The 18,851-nt window shown below is 43.1% G+C and overlaps 2 protein-coding genes across 2 annotated transcripts in view; one reads left to right on the plus strand and one right to left on the minus strand.

Moving 5' to 3' along the window:
- Bzw2 (basic leucine zipper and W2 domains 2) overlaps positions 1–12,655 on the minus strand; it is a 57,987-nt gene extending 45,332 nt beyond the window's left edge. The window contains exon 1 of the mRNA XM_032907657.1: positions 12,506–12,655. The gene's annotated coding sequence lies outside the window, so the exon portion shown is untranslated. The remainder of the gene's footprint in view (positions 1–12,505) is intronic.
- A 347-nt stretch (positions 12,656–13,002) lies between these two features.
- The window catches only part of Ankmy2 (ankyrin repeat and MYND domain containing 2), a 48,776-nt gene continuing 42,927 nt past the window's right edge, over positions 13,003–18,851 (plus strand). The window contains exon 1 of the mRNA XM_032907656.1: positions 13,003–13,261. Within this exon, the coding sequence (XP_032763547.1) occupies positions 13,195–13,261 (67 nt within the window). The 5' untranslated portion in view covers positions 13,003–13,194. The remainder of the gene's footprint in view (positions 13,262–18,851) is intronic.

Here is an 18,851-nt window from a genome sequence, read left to right on the forward strand (position 1 = left end):
TACATATTTTTTTCCATACTGATAATTTTATATCCTATGATACTGAGGAACAAGGATGGAAGACAGAAGAAAAATATCAGATTTGAGGAGAGGAGTACGAAGAGAGGCAAGGGCTGGAGAGATGTCTCAGAGGTTATGAGTATTATCATCATTAACAGGAGTACCAGGGGATCTGATCCCTCTCTGGCCTCCATGGTTTCTGCACACAGGTGGCTTACCTGCGTGCATCACAGAAACTTTGAAGACGTTATTTAAAGGGGCGAATATGGAAGTCTGTTAAGGGGATTTGAGGGTGCTGGAGAGGGTTAGCTGGTAAAAGTACTCGCCACTCCTCAGAGGACCCAGATCCAGTTTCTAGCACCCACACGGTGCCTTTCCCAACAGCTTTAACTCCAGTTGCAGAGGATCCGAGCCTTCTGGCCCAACAGTCACCGTATGTAAGCAGCACAAGCGGCCATGCAGGCTAAACACTCACACAACAAATACAAATCTTTTTAAGGGGAGGTGGTGGTTAATGGTATCATTGTCAGTTTAATTTACGGTCTGTCCCTTAATAAGGAGAGAAGTTAGTTTGATGTGTAAATTTTGGAATACGGGCTTACTAACAGGCTAACTATATAACAGTTTGTAGTTCAAAGCATATTGTTATATTAAAACTATTTTTTAAATCCATACAAAACAATGTGTTTTCTGTTTGTGTAAGGTCAGTCAAGCACAAGAATGTATGTGTATTTAAATTTATATATACGAATACATATATCTTTATTATAAACATTCATGTCAATAGGTGTTTTAGTTTTCCTTGAAGATGTCAGAACACCTGAGTTATTTCTAGAAGTTGAGCATTCCGAGGAATTTAGAGAGTCATGTTATCTTTCTTGGCAGCACTTAGGTTTCTGAGCACTCCCTGAGAAGGCAGAACTCCTAAGGGTTCTGAATCATTTCCTCTTCCCAAGTTCTCCTAAATGATTTATTGTTTCCTGTGTTTGCCTTTCCTCTGTAGCTCTGTGTGTGCGTAACTTTTATTTCTGAATGGTTTGAGAAGAGTTTATATGTACTTTCTGCCTCGGTCTGCTACTTGAGTGTGCATTTCTGAAGAGTCAGAAAATGGGATGCTGAGATGGCTCCGTGGATAAAGCTACTGGCTGCCACACTCAACGGCCTGTGTCAGTCCTCAGAACGTACACAGTATAGAACCACACGAACTGTCCTCTGATGTCCCCACATACATAGCAGCATGCACATACCCAAAACACATGGACGGACACGGAGACACACACACACACACACACACACACACACACACACACACACACACTAAACAAATAAATATAATTAAAACGTTTTCTTGAAAATAGGCGTTTCCTATAGAACACAGGACAATAATAAAATCTAATGAATTTAATGTAGTCCTTGAACTTACTGCAATCTACCTGCCTCTACTCCCTGAATGCTAGGATTAGAGTTTGGGCTGCTATACTAGGCTTATAACACATTTTTTAGTGTAGACTTTTATGTTTTTGTTTTTATGTAATAATTCCAAAACGGAAAACTTCCTAATCCCTGGACTCATATTTATTAGTTGGCGTTGGACTAAAGAAAAGGATTCCTTTGAGCTGGGGGCGTCGCTCACTAACATACACAAAGCTCTGAGTCGAATCCCCAGAGCCAGGTACGGACCTGTAATCACAGCGCTCTGGAGGTCTATCCTTATCTACAAGTCAAGTTTAAGGCTAGCCTGGGCTATCGGAAACCCTGTTTCCAAAATGTGTCCTCCACACTTGTATCCTTTTCTTCTCTGCACTGTCCACTGTTTTTACATAGAGTTAGAGGTACAGGCCTCCCAGCTCTGATTTCTTTTCAGAGTATTGTCACTCATGTCCCTGAATCATTGGCAGTCATAGTATCCCAAACTAGGCTAAGAACTGTTTTCAAATTAGTTTTTATTATTTTAATTTTAAAAATCTTTGTTGGTTTGTATTTATTTAGAAACCAGGTATCTCAGGGACCAGACTAAATCTATCCCACTCAACCTTGAAATCAATCAGCTATCCTGGGACTCTTGGTTTTGTTTAGTAGGAAGTGATGTGATGCTAAAAAATGTTCTCTAATTCCTAGGTAAATCTTTCTGTGTATGTGTGAATAACAATGTTGCTATGATCCTGTGGGAATCAGCAGCAGTTACATTTTTTCAAGTACCATGCAACTTTAGTAGCAGAATTTTAGCATTTGAGTGTGCTCTGTGCTTGTACTTAGTACTCTAGTAAAGCAAAAAGTAAGAGGAATTCTGATCAGATCTTTATTTCTTTTCTTAAAGATCGTTTTTTCATTTAATTTTATTTATGTGTATGGACATTTCAGCTGCACGCATGCCTCCGAGGCACATGCATGCCTGAAGGCGGCGTCTGACTTAGTTACTGTTCTATTGCTATGTAGAGACTGTGATCGAGGCAACTCATATAAAAGAAAGCATTTAATTGGGGGCTTGCTTATGACTTTGGAGGGCTAGTCCAATATCATGGTGGAACTAAAAGACAGGAATGCACGGGAGCAGTAGCTGAGAGCTTTACATATTGATCCATGGGCAGCAGGGGAGCGGGAAGAGGGAGGGAGCGGGAAGAGGGAGGGAGGGAGGGGGGGAGAGAGGGAGGAAGGGAGGGGAGAACCTTGTAAGCTTTTGAAACCTCAAAGACTTCCTCCAACAAGGCCACATCTCCTCCCCAGCTAAACTTCTCCAGCACCACCCTCAAATCATTTTAATAGACTTCCAAATTCCCCTCCTTTAGGATAATGTCTTCAAAGTTTATATGATACATGCAAGGGAGATACCTGTGTACAGATGCCATGGAGGCCAGAGAGGGATCAGGTCCCTCAGAACTGGAGTTTAATGTGATTGAGAACCACCTTACAGGAGTATCAGGACTCAAACTTGGCCTTCTGCAAAAGTAGCAAGCTAAGTCGTCTCTCTAGCTCCTTAGCAAATACTGTCATTGGGACTTGGAATGAAGTGACCTAACTCAGTGGTATATTTTACCATTTGTTTTTCTTCTAAAAGCCTGATTTAGTACTTCACACTAGCTACTGCTTCAGAGGGAAGTCATCCTCAAATTTACAAGTTACTTTGTAGTTCTAAGCTTAGAAAGAATAAGGTTTGTCAGTAGCTTCTAATACTGTTAAACGATACTATGGCAAGAGTGAAACACCATCAAACTAACCTAATTCAAAAAGGCAAAGATTAGGGGCTGGAGAGATGGCCCAACAGTTAAGAGAATTGGTTGTTCTTTCAGAGATTGTGAGTTCAAATCCCAGCAACCACATGGTGGCTCATAACTATTTATATTATAACGAGATCTGGTGCCTACTTCTGCTGTGTAAGTCTACATGCAGGTAGAACACTGTATACATAGTAAATGAACAAACCTTTTTTAAAAAGGCACAGAATAAAAACCAAAGTTTACATCTCAACCTTTCTTATTCTGACCCTATGACCTAGAGAAATGATAATTTTGATGCTTTAACATTACCGTATTGATCCCTTTATAAAAATGTCTTTATGCACGAGAATTTCACAGATGTTAAATAAGACAAAAGTTAAGTTTGTCATCACCTTCAATGTTCGTTTCTTTAGAAAAGTGTTACTTCCTGGTTACATAGCTGAGCAGATCTTCCACTTGAGTACAGAGAAAGGTGTGTGTGTGTGTGTGTGTGTGTGTGTGTGTGTGTGTTGCATGCACTTGAGTATGTGGGGCTCAGAGCAGGCTATAGATGTCTTTCTCTATTGCTGTTTGCAGTACTGTCTTGCGATAGCATCTCTCACTGCACCAGAAGCTTGCCAGTTCAGCTAGACTGGTTGGTCAGCAAGCTCTCAGGATCCATCTGTCTCTGATCTATGGTTCTGGGGTTACAGCATGGGCACCCATACTTAGCTATTTTTAATGTAAGTGCTCAAGATTCAAATTCAAGTTCCCATGCTTGCTGAGCAAGTGCTCTTCCCCACCTGCCAACTTCCAGTCTTGAGAAATATGACTATTTTTTTGAGACAGCCACTCCCCCCCCTCCATATACATTGAATGGAAAAAAAAAAAAAAAAGAAACAAAAAAGGAAAAGAAGATGACTGCTCCAGGGTATGGTAGAAGGAAAGTTTATTGTACATAAAAGGACGAGCATAGTCAGAGGTAGAGACATCTGGGGGTCCAGAGTGGACATGAGTCTGAGCCAAGTGAGGAGAGAAGGGCTGAAGAGAGGAACCTGCTGACCAAGACAGGTAGCTTGGGTCAAAAGACTGAGGCATAGCCCTAGATGGCTGGATTATATAGGGAAGGGCATGCTATCCATACCTTGTAACTGAGAGAACTAAGGAATGCTGGGAGAACTTGGTGGTCAGGTCCACTTTGCTTAGTTAAATAGACACCTCAACCATTTATCCCAGAGTATGAGACTTAACATATATCTCTCTGGTTTGTCTGAAATTCACCATGTCAAACAGGATGGCCTTTTAAAAAATCTGTTCCTGCCTCTGGAATGCTGGGATTAAAGATGTATATCACCACACCCAGGTGATATAAATGACTTCAATACAAGAGCTCCGGGCTCCACTTAAAGCTTACACAACAAAGGCCTCCTGAGTTGTAGAAAACCAGGAGGTGAAGATCAGCGAAGAACAGAATGTCAAGTACCAGATATCAATTGATAAATGTTGAGAAACTGATGGGCATATTTGTGCTTCTGGTCCAAAGGCAGAGTCAGAGGTTAGGCTAACACAGTAAGAGTCGGGATTCCACTACTTGGAGGGCTTTAATCCAAGGAGGAAAATAGAATTGTTGCAGAAAACTACTGTAATCAGGAGGAGGAAATTGCCAACGTCATGGTAATGAACTTTCAGCAAGGTCAAAGATGGTGGTGGCATGAATCCAAACATTTGCTCAGTTATTACTTCTTTCAACCTAGAAACTCCTACCCTATCATCTGGGACAAGGACCTGCCCAAGCCTGCCTAGCAGATGAGGCTTTAGTTGAAGGCTAAACACACACACCCATGCATATGCTTTAGACAACGAAAGCATGGGCTAGGCAGAATTGCCAAGTACCAGAGTAGTACTCAATAGACACAGGGCACAGCACACCAGTGACAAGGTACTGTATTTAAACAGTTTTATCGGTGATCAGGCAGTGAACTCAAATCTAATGGAAACAAACAGGTATGTTAAATTTCTTTTCTTTTACTTTTAAAATTTGATGTGTGTGAAGGTTTTGCCTACATGTATAGGTATGCACACCACAAGCCTGTCTGGTATCCATGGAGATCAGATGAGGATGATGGATCCTCTGAAATTGGAATTACCAGCTGTTGTAGCCACCATTTGGGTGTTGGGAACTGAGCTGGAGTCCTTCACAGGGTACACACTCTTAACAGTAGTTCTATCTCTCTAGAGCCACGGCATATCAACAACAAAATATGCAAGCTTCAATTTGTACACAGTGTTACAATTTATTTCAAAACACCTTTTTCTTTCTTAGTAGTTGTAGGATGGAAGCAGGACCTTGCCTTTGCAAGGCCAGGCTCTGTTACTATTACCACCACTTTCCCACCTGGAGACTTTAATGTGATTCAGCTATGTGGTAAATCATTTGTTTACCTAATATGCCAGGTCTGGGAGGCACAGAAGGACCAGAGCAGTTTCCTGGTGCTCACTTGTCAGAAGATAGTTTTGTCCTGATTTACTAAATTGTAATCATTTTAGCAGAGCAGAGGCCCTGGTGGCAACTAATGTATCAAAATATTCTGTATCCTTTACTTGAGCAGTAGCTGGGCTGATGTTTGAATCATTGTGTGGAATTGTTTTTCTTTAACATTTTAACGCACCAGTAACATACAGAAGGAATGGAAAACTTTGAAAACCCCATTCCTAACCTAGGTTCTCAAGGACCCCTCAGATAAAGCTCACGCATTTCATGTTAGCACTGGTGATATTGCAGAAAGATTCTTGTGCCCCTGGAGTCTATCCAGATGGCACAAGTCCACTGTGTCCTTCAGAATACTGGCTGAAGAGCCCAGTTGTCACAATTATCTTGGAAAGATATTTATATGATTCCTGAAAGAAGCTTTGCCATTATTGGCTCCATAGACTCTAGAGTTAGGCAGAGTAAAGCATAAGTATTAATTTAAAATGCCAGCCCTTGGACATATTGAACCAGCATGTTACCATCAAAATGGCAAACGGTTCTCTATAGACTTTTATTAAGGAAAATGTCCATGTATCTTTAGGGAAAGGACCTAAGTATATTGCCTCTTGGGAACACTCAGATATTGGGAAATTAATGGCTCCATGATTTCTGTATTCTCCAATTTTCAACTATGTCCTGCACGAGGCTCAAATTGAACGGAAGCAATCTTCATACTCGCAAAATATTATGTGACATCCCTCTCAAGCCAGCAGTCTCCTTGGCACCATTAAACTTCAGGCTTTCTTTTATCTTTCCTGTTCATAAAAGTCCCATCCTATTAGCTTGTAATCTGAGGAAAACAAAGGCTATGCTTTTTTCCCCTTTAGAAATCACAGTTCTAGGAAACTTACAGATTAAAGTGTTAACCTCTTTTTGTATAAGTACGTGTGAGGACAAGGATGGCAGTGGAATACCAAGAAACTATAAATGCCACAGTAATCTGGACAGCCCTTCGGAAGTCCTTGCAGCCCTGTGGCTCCAGGGCTTTTCCTCAGATTCCTAAACAACAGTGTTATCTAACAATTGTCTTCTAAAAAAGTCCTGCTCTAGAATGGGTGTGGTGGTACACACCTATAAACCCAGCAGAGGCAGGTAGATCTCTGTGAATTCCAGGCCGGCCTGGTCTATATAGCAAGTTCCAGGATAGCCAGGGCTACCTAGAGAATCTATCTCAAAAAAAGCAAGCAAACAAACAAAGAAACAAAAAAGTTCTCTTCTAACATAAAAATAAGTTGGAAAGAAGGAAAAACTGCAGTTTTCCTCACATACAAGCGGATTATCCTATTGCTATTAAATATTAATATTTATAGGATGAAAAGAATTAAAGCTAGCCAAATGGTTATTCTTTCCTTATATTAAAGTGGGGGCATTACCCTTATCTCTCTATCATTATATATTTCTCTGTTCCTGATTTAAGCAAATAAACAAAAATCAGAGAAAAGAGCTAAGACAATCAGAATAATGTCAGTCCCATATCTTTGGCACTGAATCCAGATGGCCATTCAGTAATCTACCTCAAGCTCGATTTTCAAAGGAGACAGCTTACAAATAGGACTATCTGAGCATTTCTGGCACTCTTTACTCAACACATGCCAAATTTAGAACAGGCCAAATCATTCCACTTGGCACCTAACCTCCCAAAAGACACTTGCTGAAGAGATCTGTCCCCAATAAACAGACTCCAGAGAGGACTAAGAAAGAGAAGTGTAACTGTACCCAGCTTGCTCGCATTGGTGGATTCCATGTTGATAAAATGCTTCCTAAAAATCTCTCAAAGTTGCAAAAGTGATGTTAAAATAATATTCAATAGTCCCGAAAATGTAAAAGAGAAAAAAAATTTTTTTTGACAATACAGGAGATCCAACTCAGTGCTCCATGATTGTTAAGGGCTCCCCAGTGAGCAGAAAAACTGTCAACATCAAGAAATACAAACTCTGAAGTTGGAAGAGTCAGGAAGCAAGCATACAGGGAAGCACTCAGGTAAGCCAAGGGTGAGAACCTAGGCACACACCCTGTCCTGACCCTGGTCCCAACTTTCCTGAATTAATCAGCTTATCCTAGCTGCACTGATCCTGCTCTGAACAGTTAGCAAAGCTGACATGGCTCTCAGGGCTCCTGCCAGGCCTTTTTTGGGAATGAGTTCTTAGTTGGCTTAGAAGACAGAGAAGAAAAATCAGTATCTCCACTAGGTTCACATCTTGATTTTTCTCAGATAAATTGAATGTGTGCCTTTCTTTAGACTTGTCTGCAAATAACTCTGTCAGTTTTAAAAGGGACAGCAACTGACTGCCAGCCAGATATATTCATAAACCCGTGAAGCAAGAGTAACACCCGTCTTCCTAAAAGTTGTGTTGAGAAGTTAAAACATGAGATGTGTTTAGTCCTCGGTGAAGTTCGGTGGGACTGTTTTAGCTCTCCAGGGAATAACTGTACAGCCTAAACACCAAGTATTCATATCACTTTCTTATGTTGTGTGTGGGGTAATACCTTAGGGACTTTAATACTTCCAAATGTCCTAAAATTGCAAAATCTTTCAAACATCTTCAAAAGAAGGATACTTAGTGAAGTCTCCAAATAGCTTCAACCAATAACAACACAGTCTTGTCTCCCTCGTGTTCCCACTCAGTCCTATACTCTTTAAGTCACAGATGTATCACAGCAAACTGCACACCATTTTCTTCCTGAACAGTACAGGACGTGATTCTGAAGGATAAGGGATCTTTGAAAAAATAGAAGCATACTACTTCAGTCTAAAAAGTTAAAGCTGCTTGATAGCATTAAATGTCCAGTCAATCAAGAAACGTACCTAGTTTCCAAGGAGTTCAAGTACCAGAGGGGGCGTGGGGGGGGAATCTCCCTGTCAGATAAAATGCTCAAAATTAGTTGTCAATGACCCTGCAAAGTTCTACCTTTAAGCAGACAGTGAAAGACCAGGGCCTTGAAAGGGGGAACCAAGAATGGCATGCTAAACTTGTGAGGTTTTTTTTTTTCTTAGCTGGTAGTCCTGGAGTGTCAAGAAGCCCAGAAACCTCAAATGTCTCAAGACTTCTTGCCCTTGGTTATGGCTATGTGTGTTTAGTGCCACATCATTTCACACTGCCAGGAAGGATTAGTCAACCAGGGAAACAAATCCACCTAAAATAACATAGAGATCAAATGAATTCAACTCAGCATGGAGTGAACCCCTACTAATTGAAAGATATGGGCCTGTATCTTCGGAGGCACGGAGGCAGCTGACCTGGTGAGTTTATAATCAAGAAGAAAAAGGGGTCCAAACAACTATTTCAAATCGTAATAGGATGTGATGAGAATTCATGAGGAATGTAGATCCGGAAACAATGGTGTTAATTTGAAGGCTGATCTGAGGGGGATTGGCTGGTTTCTGTACTATAATTTAGAGGTTGCCATAATGGTATCTGTCAGTGCCTTGCCTATGCAAAGACTGTATGTCCCTTCAACTGTTTGAGGGTCTGTAATGCTCCTCACTGGACAAGTTGAAAGATACAGGCTGGAGAAAAGTAGTGATCTTGAAAGAAGAGTAATTCCAAACAATGGAAGAGGAGAGACTGGGTGGTCAGGAAAGGCAGAGAATTCCAGGAAGAGAAAAAGAGGAACAAAGGGTGGAAATTACTGGCAGGTTAGGGAAGCAGCCTATGGCGACCTTAGGGCAGAGAGTGGGAGGAGCTGGCTGACTGGAAAGGCCTGCTGGGACCACAGGTTGGAGCCTTACTCAGTGGCCAGTGAAAGGGTGATTGTGTTTGGTGTTTACCCAACTGAGAGTTCCTTGAAACAGCCAGGTAGGAAGAGGTGAGGAAAAAAAGCTTAGGAATCCACAGCAGATGCCAAGGATACAGGTAGTAGGTAATAGGACATACATGACAGTTCAGAGATGTAGTAGTAGAGCTTTCTAAAAAGGTTTAAAGGTGAAGACAGAACATATACATATATATGATATATATATATATATATATATATATATATATATATGAAAAGACCATGGAAATAGACACATAAGCTACAAATATCCATCTGAAGAAGGTAAGAGTAAGAGAAGGGCCCAGGGAAAGAGGTGGAAAGGAGGCTTGTCCTTATGGCCTGCTAGGTAGAAGGATATGTGCTTCCCCACTTAGCCCCAAGCATGTGGAGAAGAGCGAGTGTAAAGGTTTCTGTTATGCTTCTAACCCTGAGCCAAATGGCTGGGATGCTTATTTGACAAATCAAAGCCAACCTTGTGGCCAGGTTCTCCCAGCATCCCTCAGTCCTTACCTGTTACAGGGTTTGACAGGCATACCCTGCCATCTACATGAACTCTCCAACACAAGGTCTGGGCTGCCCTTCCCTCAGACGCTCTTCCCTATATAATCCAGCCATGTTGGATACCTGTTTTACCTTTTGTCCTCTTAGCCGCTGTACCTGGTTCCCCTCGCTGTCCTCTCCTTATACAGCTCTGGGTCATGTTCACTCTGGACTCTCTCAGACGTCCCTGCCTATACTCGTCGTTACTTTATCGACAATAAAGTTTCTCCTCCAGCATAGATAGAACAGTTATGTTCTTCCTTTTTCTTTTTTCCCCCATTCAGTTTGGCTGTGTTTCTATTTATTTTATTTTTAATCTCTGAGACAGGGTTTTACTATGCAACATAGCCCCGTCTAGCCTGGAACCAGTTCGTAGAAAGATTTGCTTGTCTTTGCTTCCGGAATAATGAGATTAGAGGTGTGTACCACCATACCCTGAGAAAGGTTTTTACAGACAGACCAGAATCTAATTCCAGATTCCATACTTTCCAACTCCGGGGTTGTGGGCAAATTCGCCTCCTTTAGTTTCTGTTCATATTTTTATAAATGATGATAATATTGGCTAATTCCTGGTCTATAGTAACAATGGTTAAAATAACCCTCTGCCAGCATCTGGCAGAATATCTGGAACAGATTAGATAGTCAAAATGAATAGTTATTTCATCATCCATAGGGTTCTTTAATGAGAATATATTGCAATAAGCTCGTTAACTAATCTAATTTTGACATTAAATATTTATGCTACTATTGAAAGGGTTCTGAACACTCTCCATTAGGTATCTGATTCCAAAATTCAAACTGAACATAGGATTTATCTGCACTTCTAGGTGGATGCCTTCCTTTGTCCCAAAAGATCATCAACTCTAAGTTAAAGCCATGCATTCAGAAGACTAAATGCCCACCAGGTGCTTAAAACACAACCCAACGTCTCTATCGGTAGAGGAACGGACGATCCCAGGGAGACAAACAGGTGTGACCTTCAAGTAACCATGGCCCAGATTTGGCACGAGAGATGGAAATCCTGGCAATTAAGTGCCCAATTCTGTCTCTGCATCTGCTGAAATGATGTGTAGTCACATGGAGAGGTTACACGCAGGCATTCTCTTAGGTCTGTGGCTACCTCTGGCACATTAATTGCTGTGGCAGAAGCACTAATGTGTTACACAACACTGGTCACTCTCATAAGCCCTACTGCTTGTTTGAACAGCTACAGCGTTTTTAAAGCACCATCAAACAAAAGTTTCTTTGTTATACATTGAGATGAATAATTACCAACCATTTTCATGTGAGAATCCACTCCTCCCTCCCCAAGCTGAAGCTCTGTCTGTGGCCATTGGGGGATGGGCAGCAGGAGTTTAGAAAAGGTTTTGGTTAGAGACAAGAGATGGGGAACATCATCCCTGGGTCTCTGAAGTGCCAGAACACGCTTTGAGCAAAATGAAACAGAGGGCCAGAGGAAAAGGCATCTCACATCATATTTGGCACTGTAGAATGAACGAGTGGTGCTGAGGATACTTAATAGAAACCGCCTACCTAATTATTCAAGTATTTCTCCCTAGCACAATCGCGTCTTGAAGGAAACATCAATACTAGTCTGTTTGAGAAACAACAGTAAAACTAAACAGTCATTTCTGAAGAAGCAGTGATTGATTGACGCTGTAGAACGTTACAGATAAGCACCTTGGAGGAATGATTACACATTTTCGTAAGCGTACCTTGCATCCGAGGCACTGAAAGGTACACACTTTATTCACCCCCTATCTATCTACGGTGGACGCTCCAGGATCCACGCCACAGTTGAATGAAGGCTGGATTAAGAAGCTAATCTAAGACTATATATAGACAGCAACACCAATTTAATCCCCGCCCTCTTCAGCCTCCCCTCCCTAGTTCCATAAATCCCCAAACCTGAGTTATAAAGACAGGCAACTCTCTCCGAGCAAAAAGACCCCACACCCCAACGAAGTATCAGTACAAGCGTAAATCGCTTCTAAATATCCTTAACGAATACCACAGGTCCAGGTTCTATGGCTTCCACAGAGGCTAAGAGATGACAGACAAGTTAGTGGGGAGGACGAGGTTTGCAAAAAGAAAATTACCTTCTCCGAGCCTCTCCCAATCTCGCTGGTCATGGGGTGTTCCCCTCACCTCCCGGCAGCGGGCCTCCCCGGGGATCGCCACGCACGAGACCATGTGCACCCGCCACTTTCACCGCGTGGCCAGCTCACCGCCCGCCCGCGGTCCCCGGAGCTCTTGGGGCGAGCAAACGTAGCGAGGTCTAGGTCTTGCTCGAGAGGCACTAATACGCGGTAAGTGCACGGATGATGGCGCGGCAAGGGGGTCCTCTACCAAGAAGAGGGCAACCGCCCCAGGTGGCACATGCTTCCTCCACGCCAGCTCCAGCCCCGTAGGAGCCCTTGGCTGGGAGGCGGTCACGGCTCCCTCAACCCCCAGGTTCCCTCCGCCCCACCTGGCCACCTCTTACCTGTCCAAGGAGGGAGCGACGACGCGCGAGACTGGTGGCTGCGGCGGATCCTGCAGCAGCAGTGGCGGCGGCAGCGGCTGAGGCAGACAATGGAGGAGTGAAGGACAGACACATTGACACAGACACACGGAACCCGGCGTAGCTCCGCCTCCCGCCCCGGCCCCGCCCCATCCCCGCCCCTCGCCCGAACCGCTCCACTCTCAAGGGACAGTGCAGCCCATCTAGCTGCATCTCAATGCCTCCGCACGTGCCCACAGAAGTCACTAGCAGGCAGAGAAATGATATCTTTAGAATTCAAGGGAACCTGTGTCTCTGTACTTCTTAATAGACTAACATAGGGATAGAAAAATCTTGAAGGTGTACTGAACCCCCTTTCGAATTTCTCCTTTTGGTTTGGACCTCGTGGGTTGCTCCAATTGGAGTCTCTTGCTGCCTCTTGCAGCTCCTCCTCCCGTCTGGGCCAATGAGACTCGGGGGCGGGACTTGCGGAGAGCGCCAGCCCGGCTCGCTCAAGCTCGCCGCACCCGCCGGCCCCCAGCCGCGAGATCTTGGCGAGTGCCGCTTCACTGGGCTGCTGCTCCGGCCTCGAGTTTCCTTGCTTTGGTCGTCATCCACGACGCACACACGTCTCTGGTGTTTTTTAAAAACCTTTCCAAAGAAATAGAATAAGCGTCAAGCTGGCGGGAACGATGGGTCACATAAAGAAAGGCGAGCTGACCCAGGAGGAAAAGGAACTGTTGGAAGTGATCGGAAAAGGTACGGGTGCAGGGCTGGTATCCGGGCGCTGCACACCTGGTCGCAGGGCGTTGAGGAGCCCGGAGCGCGCGCCCCAGGCCCGGAGAACCTTGGGCAACTTGCAATCCGGAAAAAGCCTTTCTGTCTCTGGCTGGGGACGGATTGCAGGGGCGATGGGAGCCTTTCTGGATGGGAGGCAGAAGCATTGCGGCGATCAGATCTAGGTTTCCGAGTTTAGACCTCTATATCAGCTTTTTGGAAACCGACTGACTGTCACTATACATCTTAGACTGTCACGCGCGGCCCTGGGCCCCTGTGTTTGCGTGTGCATGCTTGCCAGCTTCTTGGATGTTTTGACCGTAGTCAGTCAAGACCACAGTGGCCTGGTAGTTCTAGGCTCTTAGGCGGATGTCTCAAGGGCCCTTTCGACTTCCGGAGGCCTAAGGATCTGGATCCCTTGCGGATCCCCGCCCCTGCTGGGGGTGGAGGGAGCTTTCAGCAAGGGGGGTTCTTTATAAGGGCACAGAAGTCGTTCTGAATGTTCATCCTTGAGTTTTCTGCATCCAGGCCTTCTGTGGCTGTTCCTGTAGCCCAGGCCAGCTCAGGAACCCGCAGGAAGGCGAGGAGATGGGCGAGACACTCACGACTGACCTTGGTTGGATGTTAGACTTAAAGTGGTGTTGTCGAGTTCCTTGGTGCTTTTCCTTCCACTTTGTGGATTCCAGTCCCTTCTTCTCTGTGCAGCTTGTAGGAAGGAAGCCAGCCAGAAGCCATGTTTCCCCACCAGTCACTGAGTGGCTGTCCCAGATGAGTTCCTGACCATATCCCTGTTACCTGGCAGGTGACATTACCATGACCGCGTGCACTGTCACTTTGCTGAGATGAGAATGCAGGGCCTGTGGGCGTGACTAATGTGGATGCTTTAAGTTAAAAAATTAAACATGTGCCCTTGAATAACAGAGAAGCAGGACATTGTAAAACAGAGCTCCTGGGTTTACAGTCTTCTACTTAGCTAAACTCATATAGAACCACAGATAAGAAGACAAATGTTTTCTTCCTAACAGGGAATGTCCACGTGTCTAAAGAGTATGAGAAGGGTAAACAATGACAGGTTTTGAACACAGCAGAAGACTAGGAACCGATCTCAACCTCTAAATCAGTCATGATTAGATTCTCAGGGTAATCGATAATTGCTAGAAATCTCATAGCCCTGGGTTGGATTTTTACTTTGTGAAGTGCATGGTTATCGATCAGTTTGGGCTTTTTGTGCTATCTCTACGTCAGGTTCTCGCTGCCTTTAGTAAGTCTGGGACAGCTTCTTGCTTTCTGTGCCAATCAAAATTAAGAAAGGGCAGATTTCAGTGCATTATCCACCAGCGATGGGGATTCTGATTGTCAACAGGCCAGAGCTATCGCACGTCCGCTGGAAAGTGAAAACTAGTTGGGTAGCTGGAAAAAACATGTGTGCGAAAGGAGAGGTGTGAGTTCTTGCGTGTATGTGGACATGTCCACAGGGTTTATTCTAAGGCTGTATCAAACAGAATTAGTGTGCTTGTCACTGGCTTTTCTTAGGCCACCTTGTGCTCAGGGTTGGTGAGTGCACAGGTGCTGATTTTCATTGACTTAGTTCGCCCAAGCCTTGAATAAAGATACAAGGTGGATTCACCTAGGGATCCCTTCTTGCCCTATCCAGGTTTTCGAGCCTTTATTGCTCGCAGAGAAAGCACTGGGAGATAGGAGAAGAGAAGACAACATTGAATGCCGTTTTGAGGACATGCCATGTCCTCATACATTTAATCTAGAAGAGCTGAAGTTGGGTGTTTGTTTCGTTTTCTCTGAATTGTAGTATGAGATATCATGGAATGGTCATTAACTGCGTGTCTGAGTTAGGTAGGTGTGTGTGTGTGTGTGTGTGTGCGTGCACACACGTGTGTGAATTTGACACGAGCTAGAGACGTCTAGGAAGAGGAGCTTCCACTGAGAAAATATCTCCAATAAGTTACCTGAAGGCAAGTCTGTGCCAGCATCTTCTGGATTAATGATTGATAAGAGAGAACCCTGCCCGCCTGGGACAGTGCCACAGTTGGACAGTTGGTCCTGGGTTCTTTAAGAAAGCAGGCTGAGCCATGGGGAGCAAGCCAGTGAGCATCACCCCTCCATGGTCTCTCTGTTAGTTCCCACTTCCAAGTACCAGCCTGGAGTTCCTACCCAGATGACTTCCTGCATGATGGAGTGTTACATCCTCCCCAGGTTGCTTTTGGGCATGATCTTTTATCCCAGCAATAGAAAGCTAAATAGGTCACCATATCAGCCTAGTTTGTAACAGCACCACCACCATTTCCTAGTGGTGTGGACTTCTGCAGGTTACCTTTTCTGTGTCAGAGTCTCTGGTGGAAAATGGTATAATAGTCCTAACCCCAATATTGATGTAAGGACCAAGAGATCTAGTACCCTCTGCTGCCTGTGTTTTTTATAAAAATCACACCTTCATAGAGAAGGAAAGTGGAATGTGAGAACTTCTAGAAACCTTGGAGAAATCTGTTTTAAAACACAAGTTATATTAGATATAGTAGATTTTAAAAAAAGATCTTAAAAATATTTTTATTATTTTCTATTTTTAATATTTTATTTTTTATTTTCATAATGTATCTAATATATTACATATATTATACTTTAATATGTAATAAAATATTGTATTTATTTAATATTATTATTATACTAAATCTACCTTTAAATAAATTTAAAATATTTTGAGTATGTGTATTTTTGTTGGAAAATGAAGGTGCTCTCAGAAGCCAGAGGGTATCAGATAGATCGCTTGGAGCTGAAGGTATAGACTGTTGGGAGCCATGAGGATGCAATGGGTGCTGGGAGCTGAATCCCAAACCTTTGCAATAGCAGCATGGATTCTTAACTATCTTTCCAGCCTCTCATTGTCTGCTCAGAAATATTTTATAGTTTAAATGTGATGACTCCAATTTATAGCGATATATTTTTCTTTGAAAATTAAGGCACATGTGGGCTTCACAAACAGTTTAGTGTGTAAGATTCTTTCTGAGCAGCTAAACAACCGGAGTTGTTTGTCCCGGAACCCACATGACGATGGAAGGGGAACTGTCCTCCTGAAGTTGCCTCTGACCAACATGCGTGTGCCATGGCATGGCCACACCCACTCCACATACATCATACAGTTAATGTGCATCGAGCATTTTTATATCATTTTATCTATACACAAACATTTTAGTGACTACCAACTCAAATCATATTTTAGATGTTTGGTTGGGTATAAATGTCCTCAAGCATCCATTTTGAGAGTCTAGGGTGGTTACGAGCACTTATTGCTCTTGGAGACCTGGGTTTGGTTCCCAGTGCTCACAGGCATCTGTAACTTCAGTTCCAGGGGATCCAAATACTATCTCCTGGCTTCCTTGGTCCCCAGGCAGATTTGTGGTACATATGCCATTTTGAGGACGTGCCATGTCCTCATACATTTAATCTAGAAGAGCTAAATTTAGGTGTTTGTTTCGTTTTCTCTGAATTGTAGTATGAAATATCATGGAATGGTCATTATGTATCTGAGTAGAATGCTCATAGACATAAATACATAATTTTTCAAAGTACATTTTTTGAAGGCCACTAAGAAGTTAATCAAATCTTTATACACCTAGGGCAAAGCTCTGTGATAGAGCTCCTACCCGACGTGGTAACTAGGACTTAAGTTCAATGCCTAGCACCTCAAAATGATAGCAATTGCTCTGAACGTATAAGAAGAGCATGTTGGGGTTAGAGAGATGGCTCAGCAGGGACCAACACTGGCTGTTCTTCCTGAGATGCTGGTTCCATTCCCAGCAACCACATGGTGGCTCCCATCATCTCCAACTCCAGGCCCAGGGCATCTGATGCTTTCTTCTGGCCTCTGGGCACCAGGTAAGCATGGGTGCACAGACATACATGCAGACAAAAAAATTTCACACATGGAAAAATTTTTTTTTTTTTTTTTTTTTTTTTTAAAAAGAAGGCTTGCAGTGTGTCAGTGTTAGGGCTAGCCCTGAGTCTTCCTCGGAATTCTCTGGGGTTTTATTGTTCAGGAAACTCAGGGCTTGGTATTCTTTATTAAGTTTCACAATAGCCCCAGAAATGTCATAGTTGTTAGAAGGAGATAACAATGAGAATGTATGTCAGTCAATGCTGGTTTTATCCAGATAAAACTGACCTGCCTCGCTCTAATGACGGAAATTGGGTTCTGTTTTCTTTGGTTGAGCCATTTGGCATAAACTCTCAAAAGGCTCAAGTCCTTAATCACTTTCAATAGCTTAACTACATTAATTTTTGTCTGCATTGAGGGCTGATCCAGTTCAATCCAGGTACTTCTCACAGGGTTGGCTCTCCTACCACAAAAGTTTGTTAAATTAGGTAAGACACAAAAGTTTGTTAAATTAGGTAAGACACGTTTCTTTCCCCTAGTAAAACATTTTAGAAAACTCAATTGATTTTTTTTTAAAAAATTGAAATTTAAAAATGTAAGACCTCAATTGAGTTTTTAAAAACTTAAAATATCATTTGAGCGTCTCCTATGGACAGCAAAAAAATAAGTCCGAATCCTGTATAAACCACACATTTCACATCTCTGTGATATTCGGCTTGTCCTGTGGTTTCGTTTTTTGTGTCATTAGATTGGGAATACCAAGGAAAAGTCATACTACATATATTTTCCCCTCCATATAGTTTGCTTTTGCAAAGGCCCAAACACTTTCAAATATTCTTTTCATCCAGGTTCTCACATCTCAAAAGGCTGAGGTTGCCGGATGTGTGATCTGTATGTATGCACACACGTGTCTGCGTGGATGGGATATAATATGTATTTGCTCTCTGCCCTCGTTTCCTGACACACAGCTCTTAAAGCCCTCACACATCTCAGGCTCAGGAGTGCTGGGTGCATCTTTCATTTAAATATTTGGTCTTTGACCTTGGCTCCTGGGAACATAGTTCCCCATCTCTTGACATTTCCTAGGTGACAGTGGAGTCTGTTTATCTGTTGCTGTTTGGAAGGTTCTGAGATAGCATTGCATCATGGGCTGGTCACTGGAAAGACCAAGGCAGTATTCCAAGCTTGGAACTTTCAGCTTCCTCTCGCTCCCACCACCTTGCAGGAAGGGGAGGGGCTGAAGACTGAGCTGATAATTGATCATATCTGTGTGTCAAAGCCTCTAGAAATATTTGTGAAAGAACGGGTTGAAGAAGTGCTCAGACTGCTGGAAGATAGGAAGCCTCTTCCTACAGATCATGCCTTATTTATCTGTATCAGTGGCTCTCAACCTTCCTAAAGCTGTGACCCTTTAACACAGTTCTTCGTGTTGTGATTATCCCAATCATAAATTTATTTATTTATTTTGCATATTAATTTTGTATTGAGGTGAGACATAAATTTTTGTTGCTGCTCCATAACTGTAATTTTGCCACTGCTGTGAATCATAATGTAAATATCTAATATACAGGGTATCTTATATCGTTTGACTCCCCCCACCACCACCACCCCCCAAACGGATCATGACCCACAGGTTGAGAACTGCTGATCTGTTACCTTTTATAATCAATAGGCGAATGTGAGTTA

The sequence above is a fragment of the Rattus rattus genome, chromosome 7 (genome assembly GCF_011064425.1).
Source record: "Rattus rattus isolate New Zealand chromosome 7, Rrattus_CSIRO_v1, whole genome shotgun sequence".
NCBI classification, from domain to species: domain Eukaryota; kingdom Metazoa; phylum Chordata; class Mammalia; order Rodentia; family Muridae; genus Rattus; species Rattus rattus.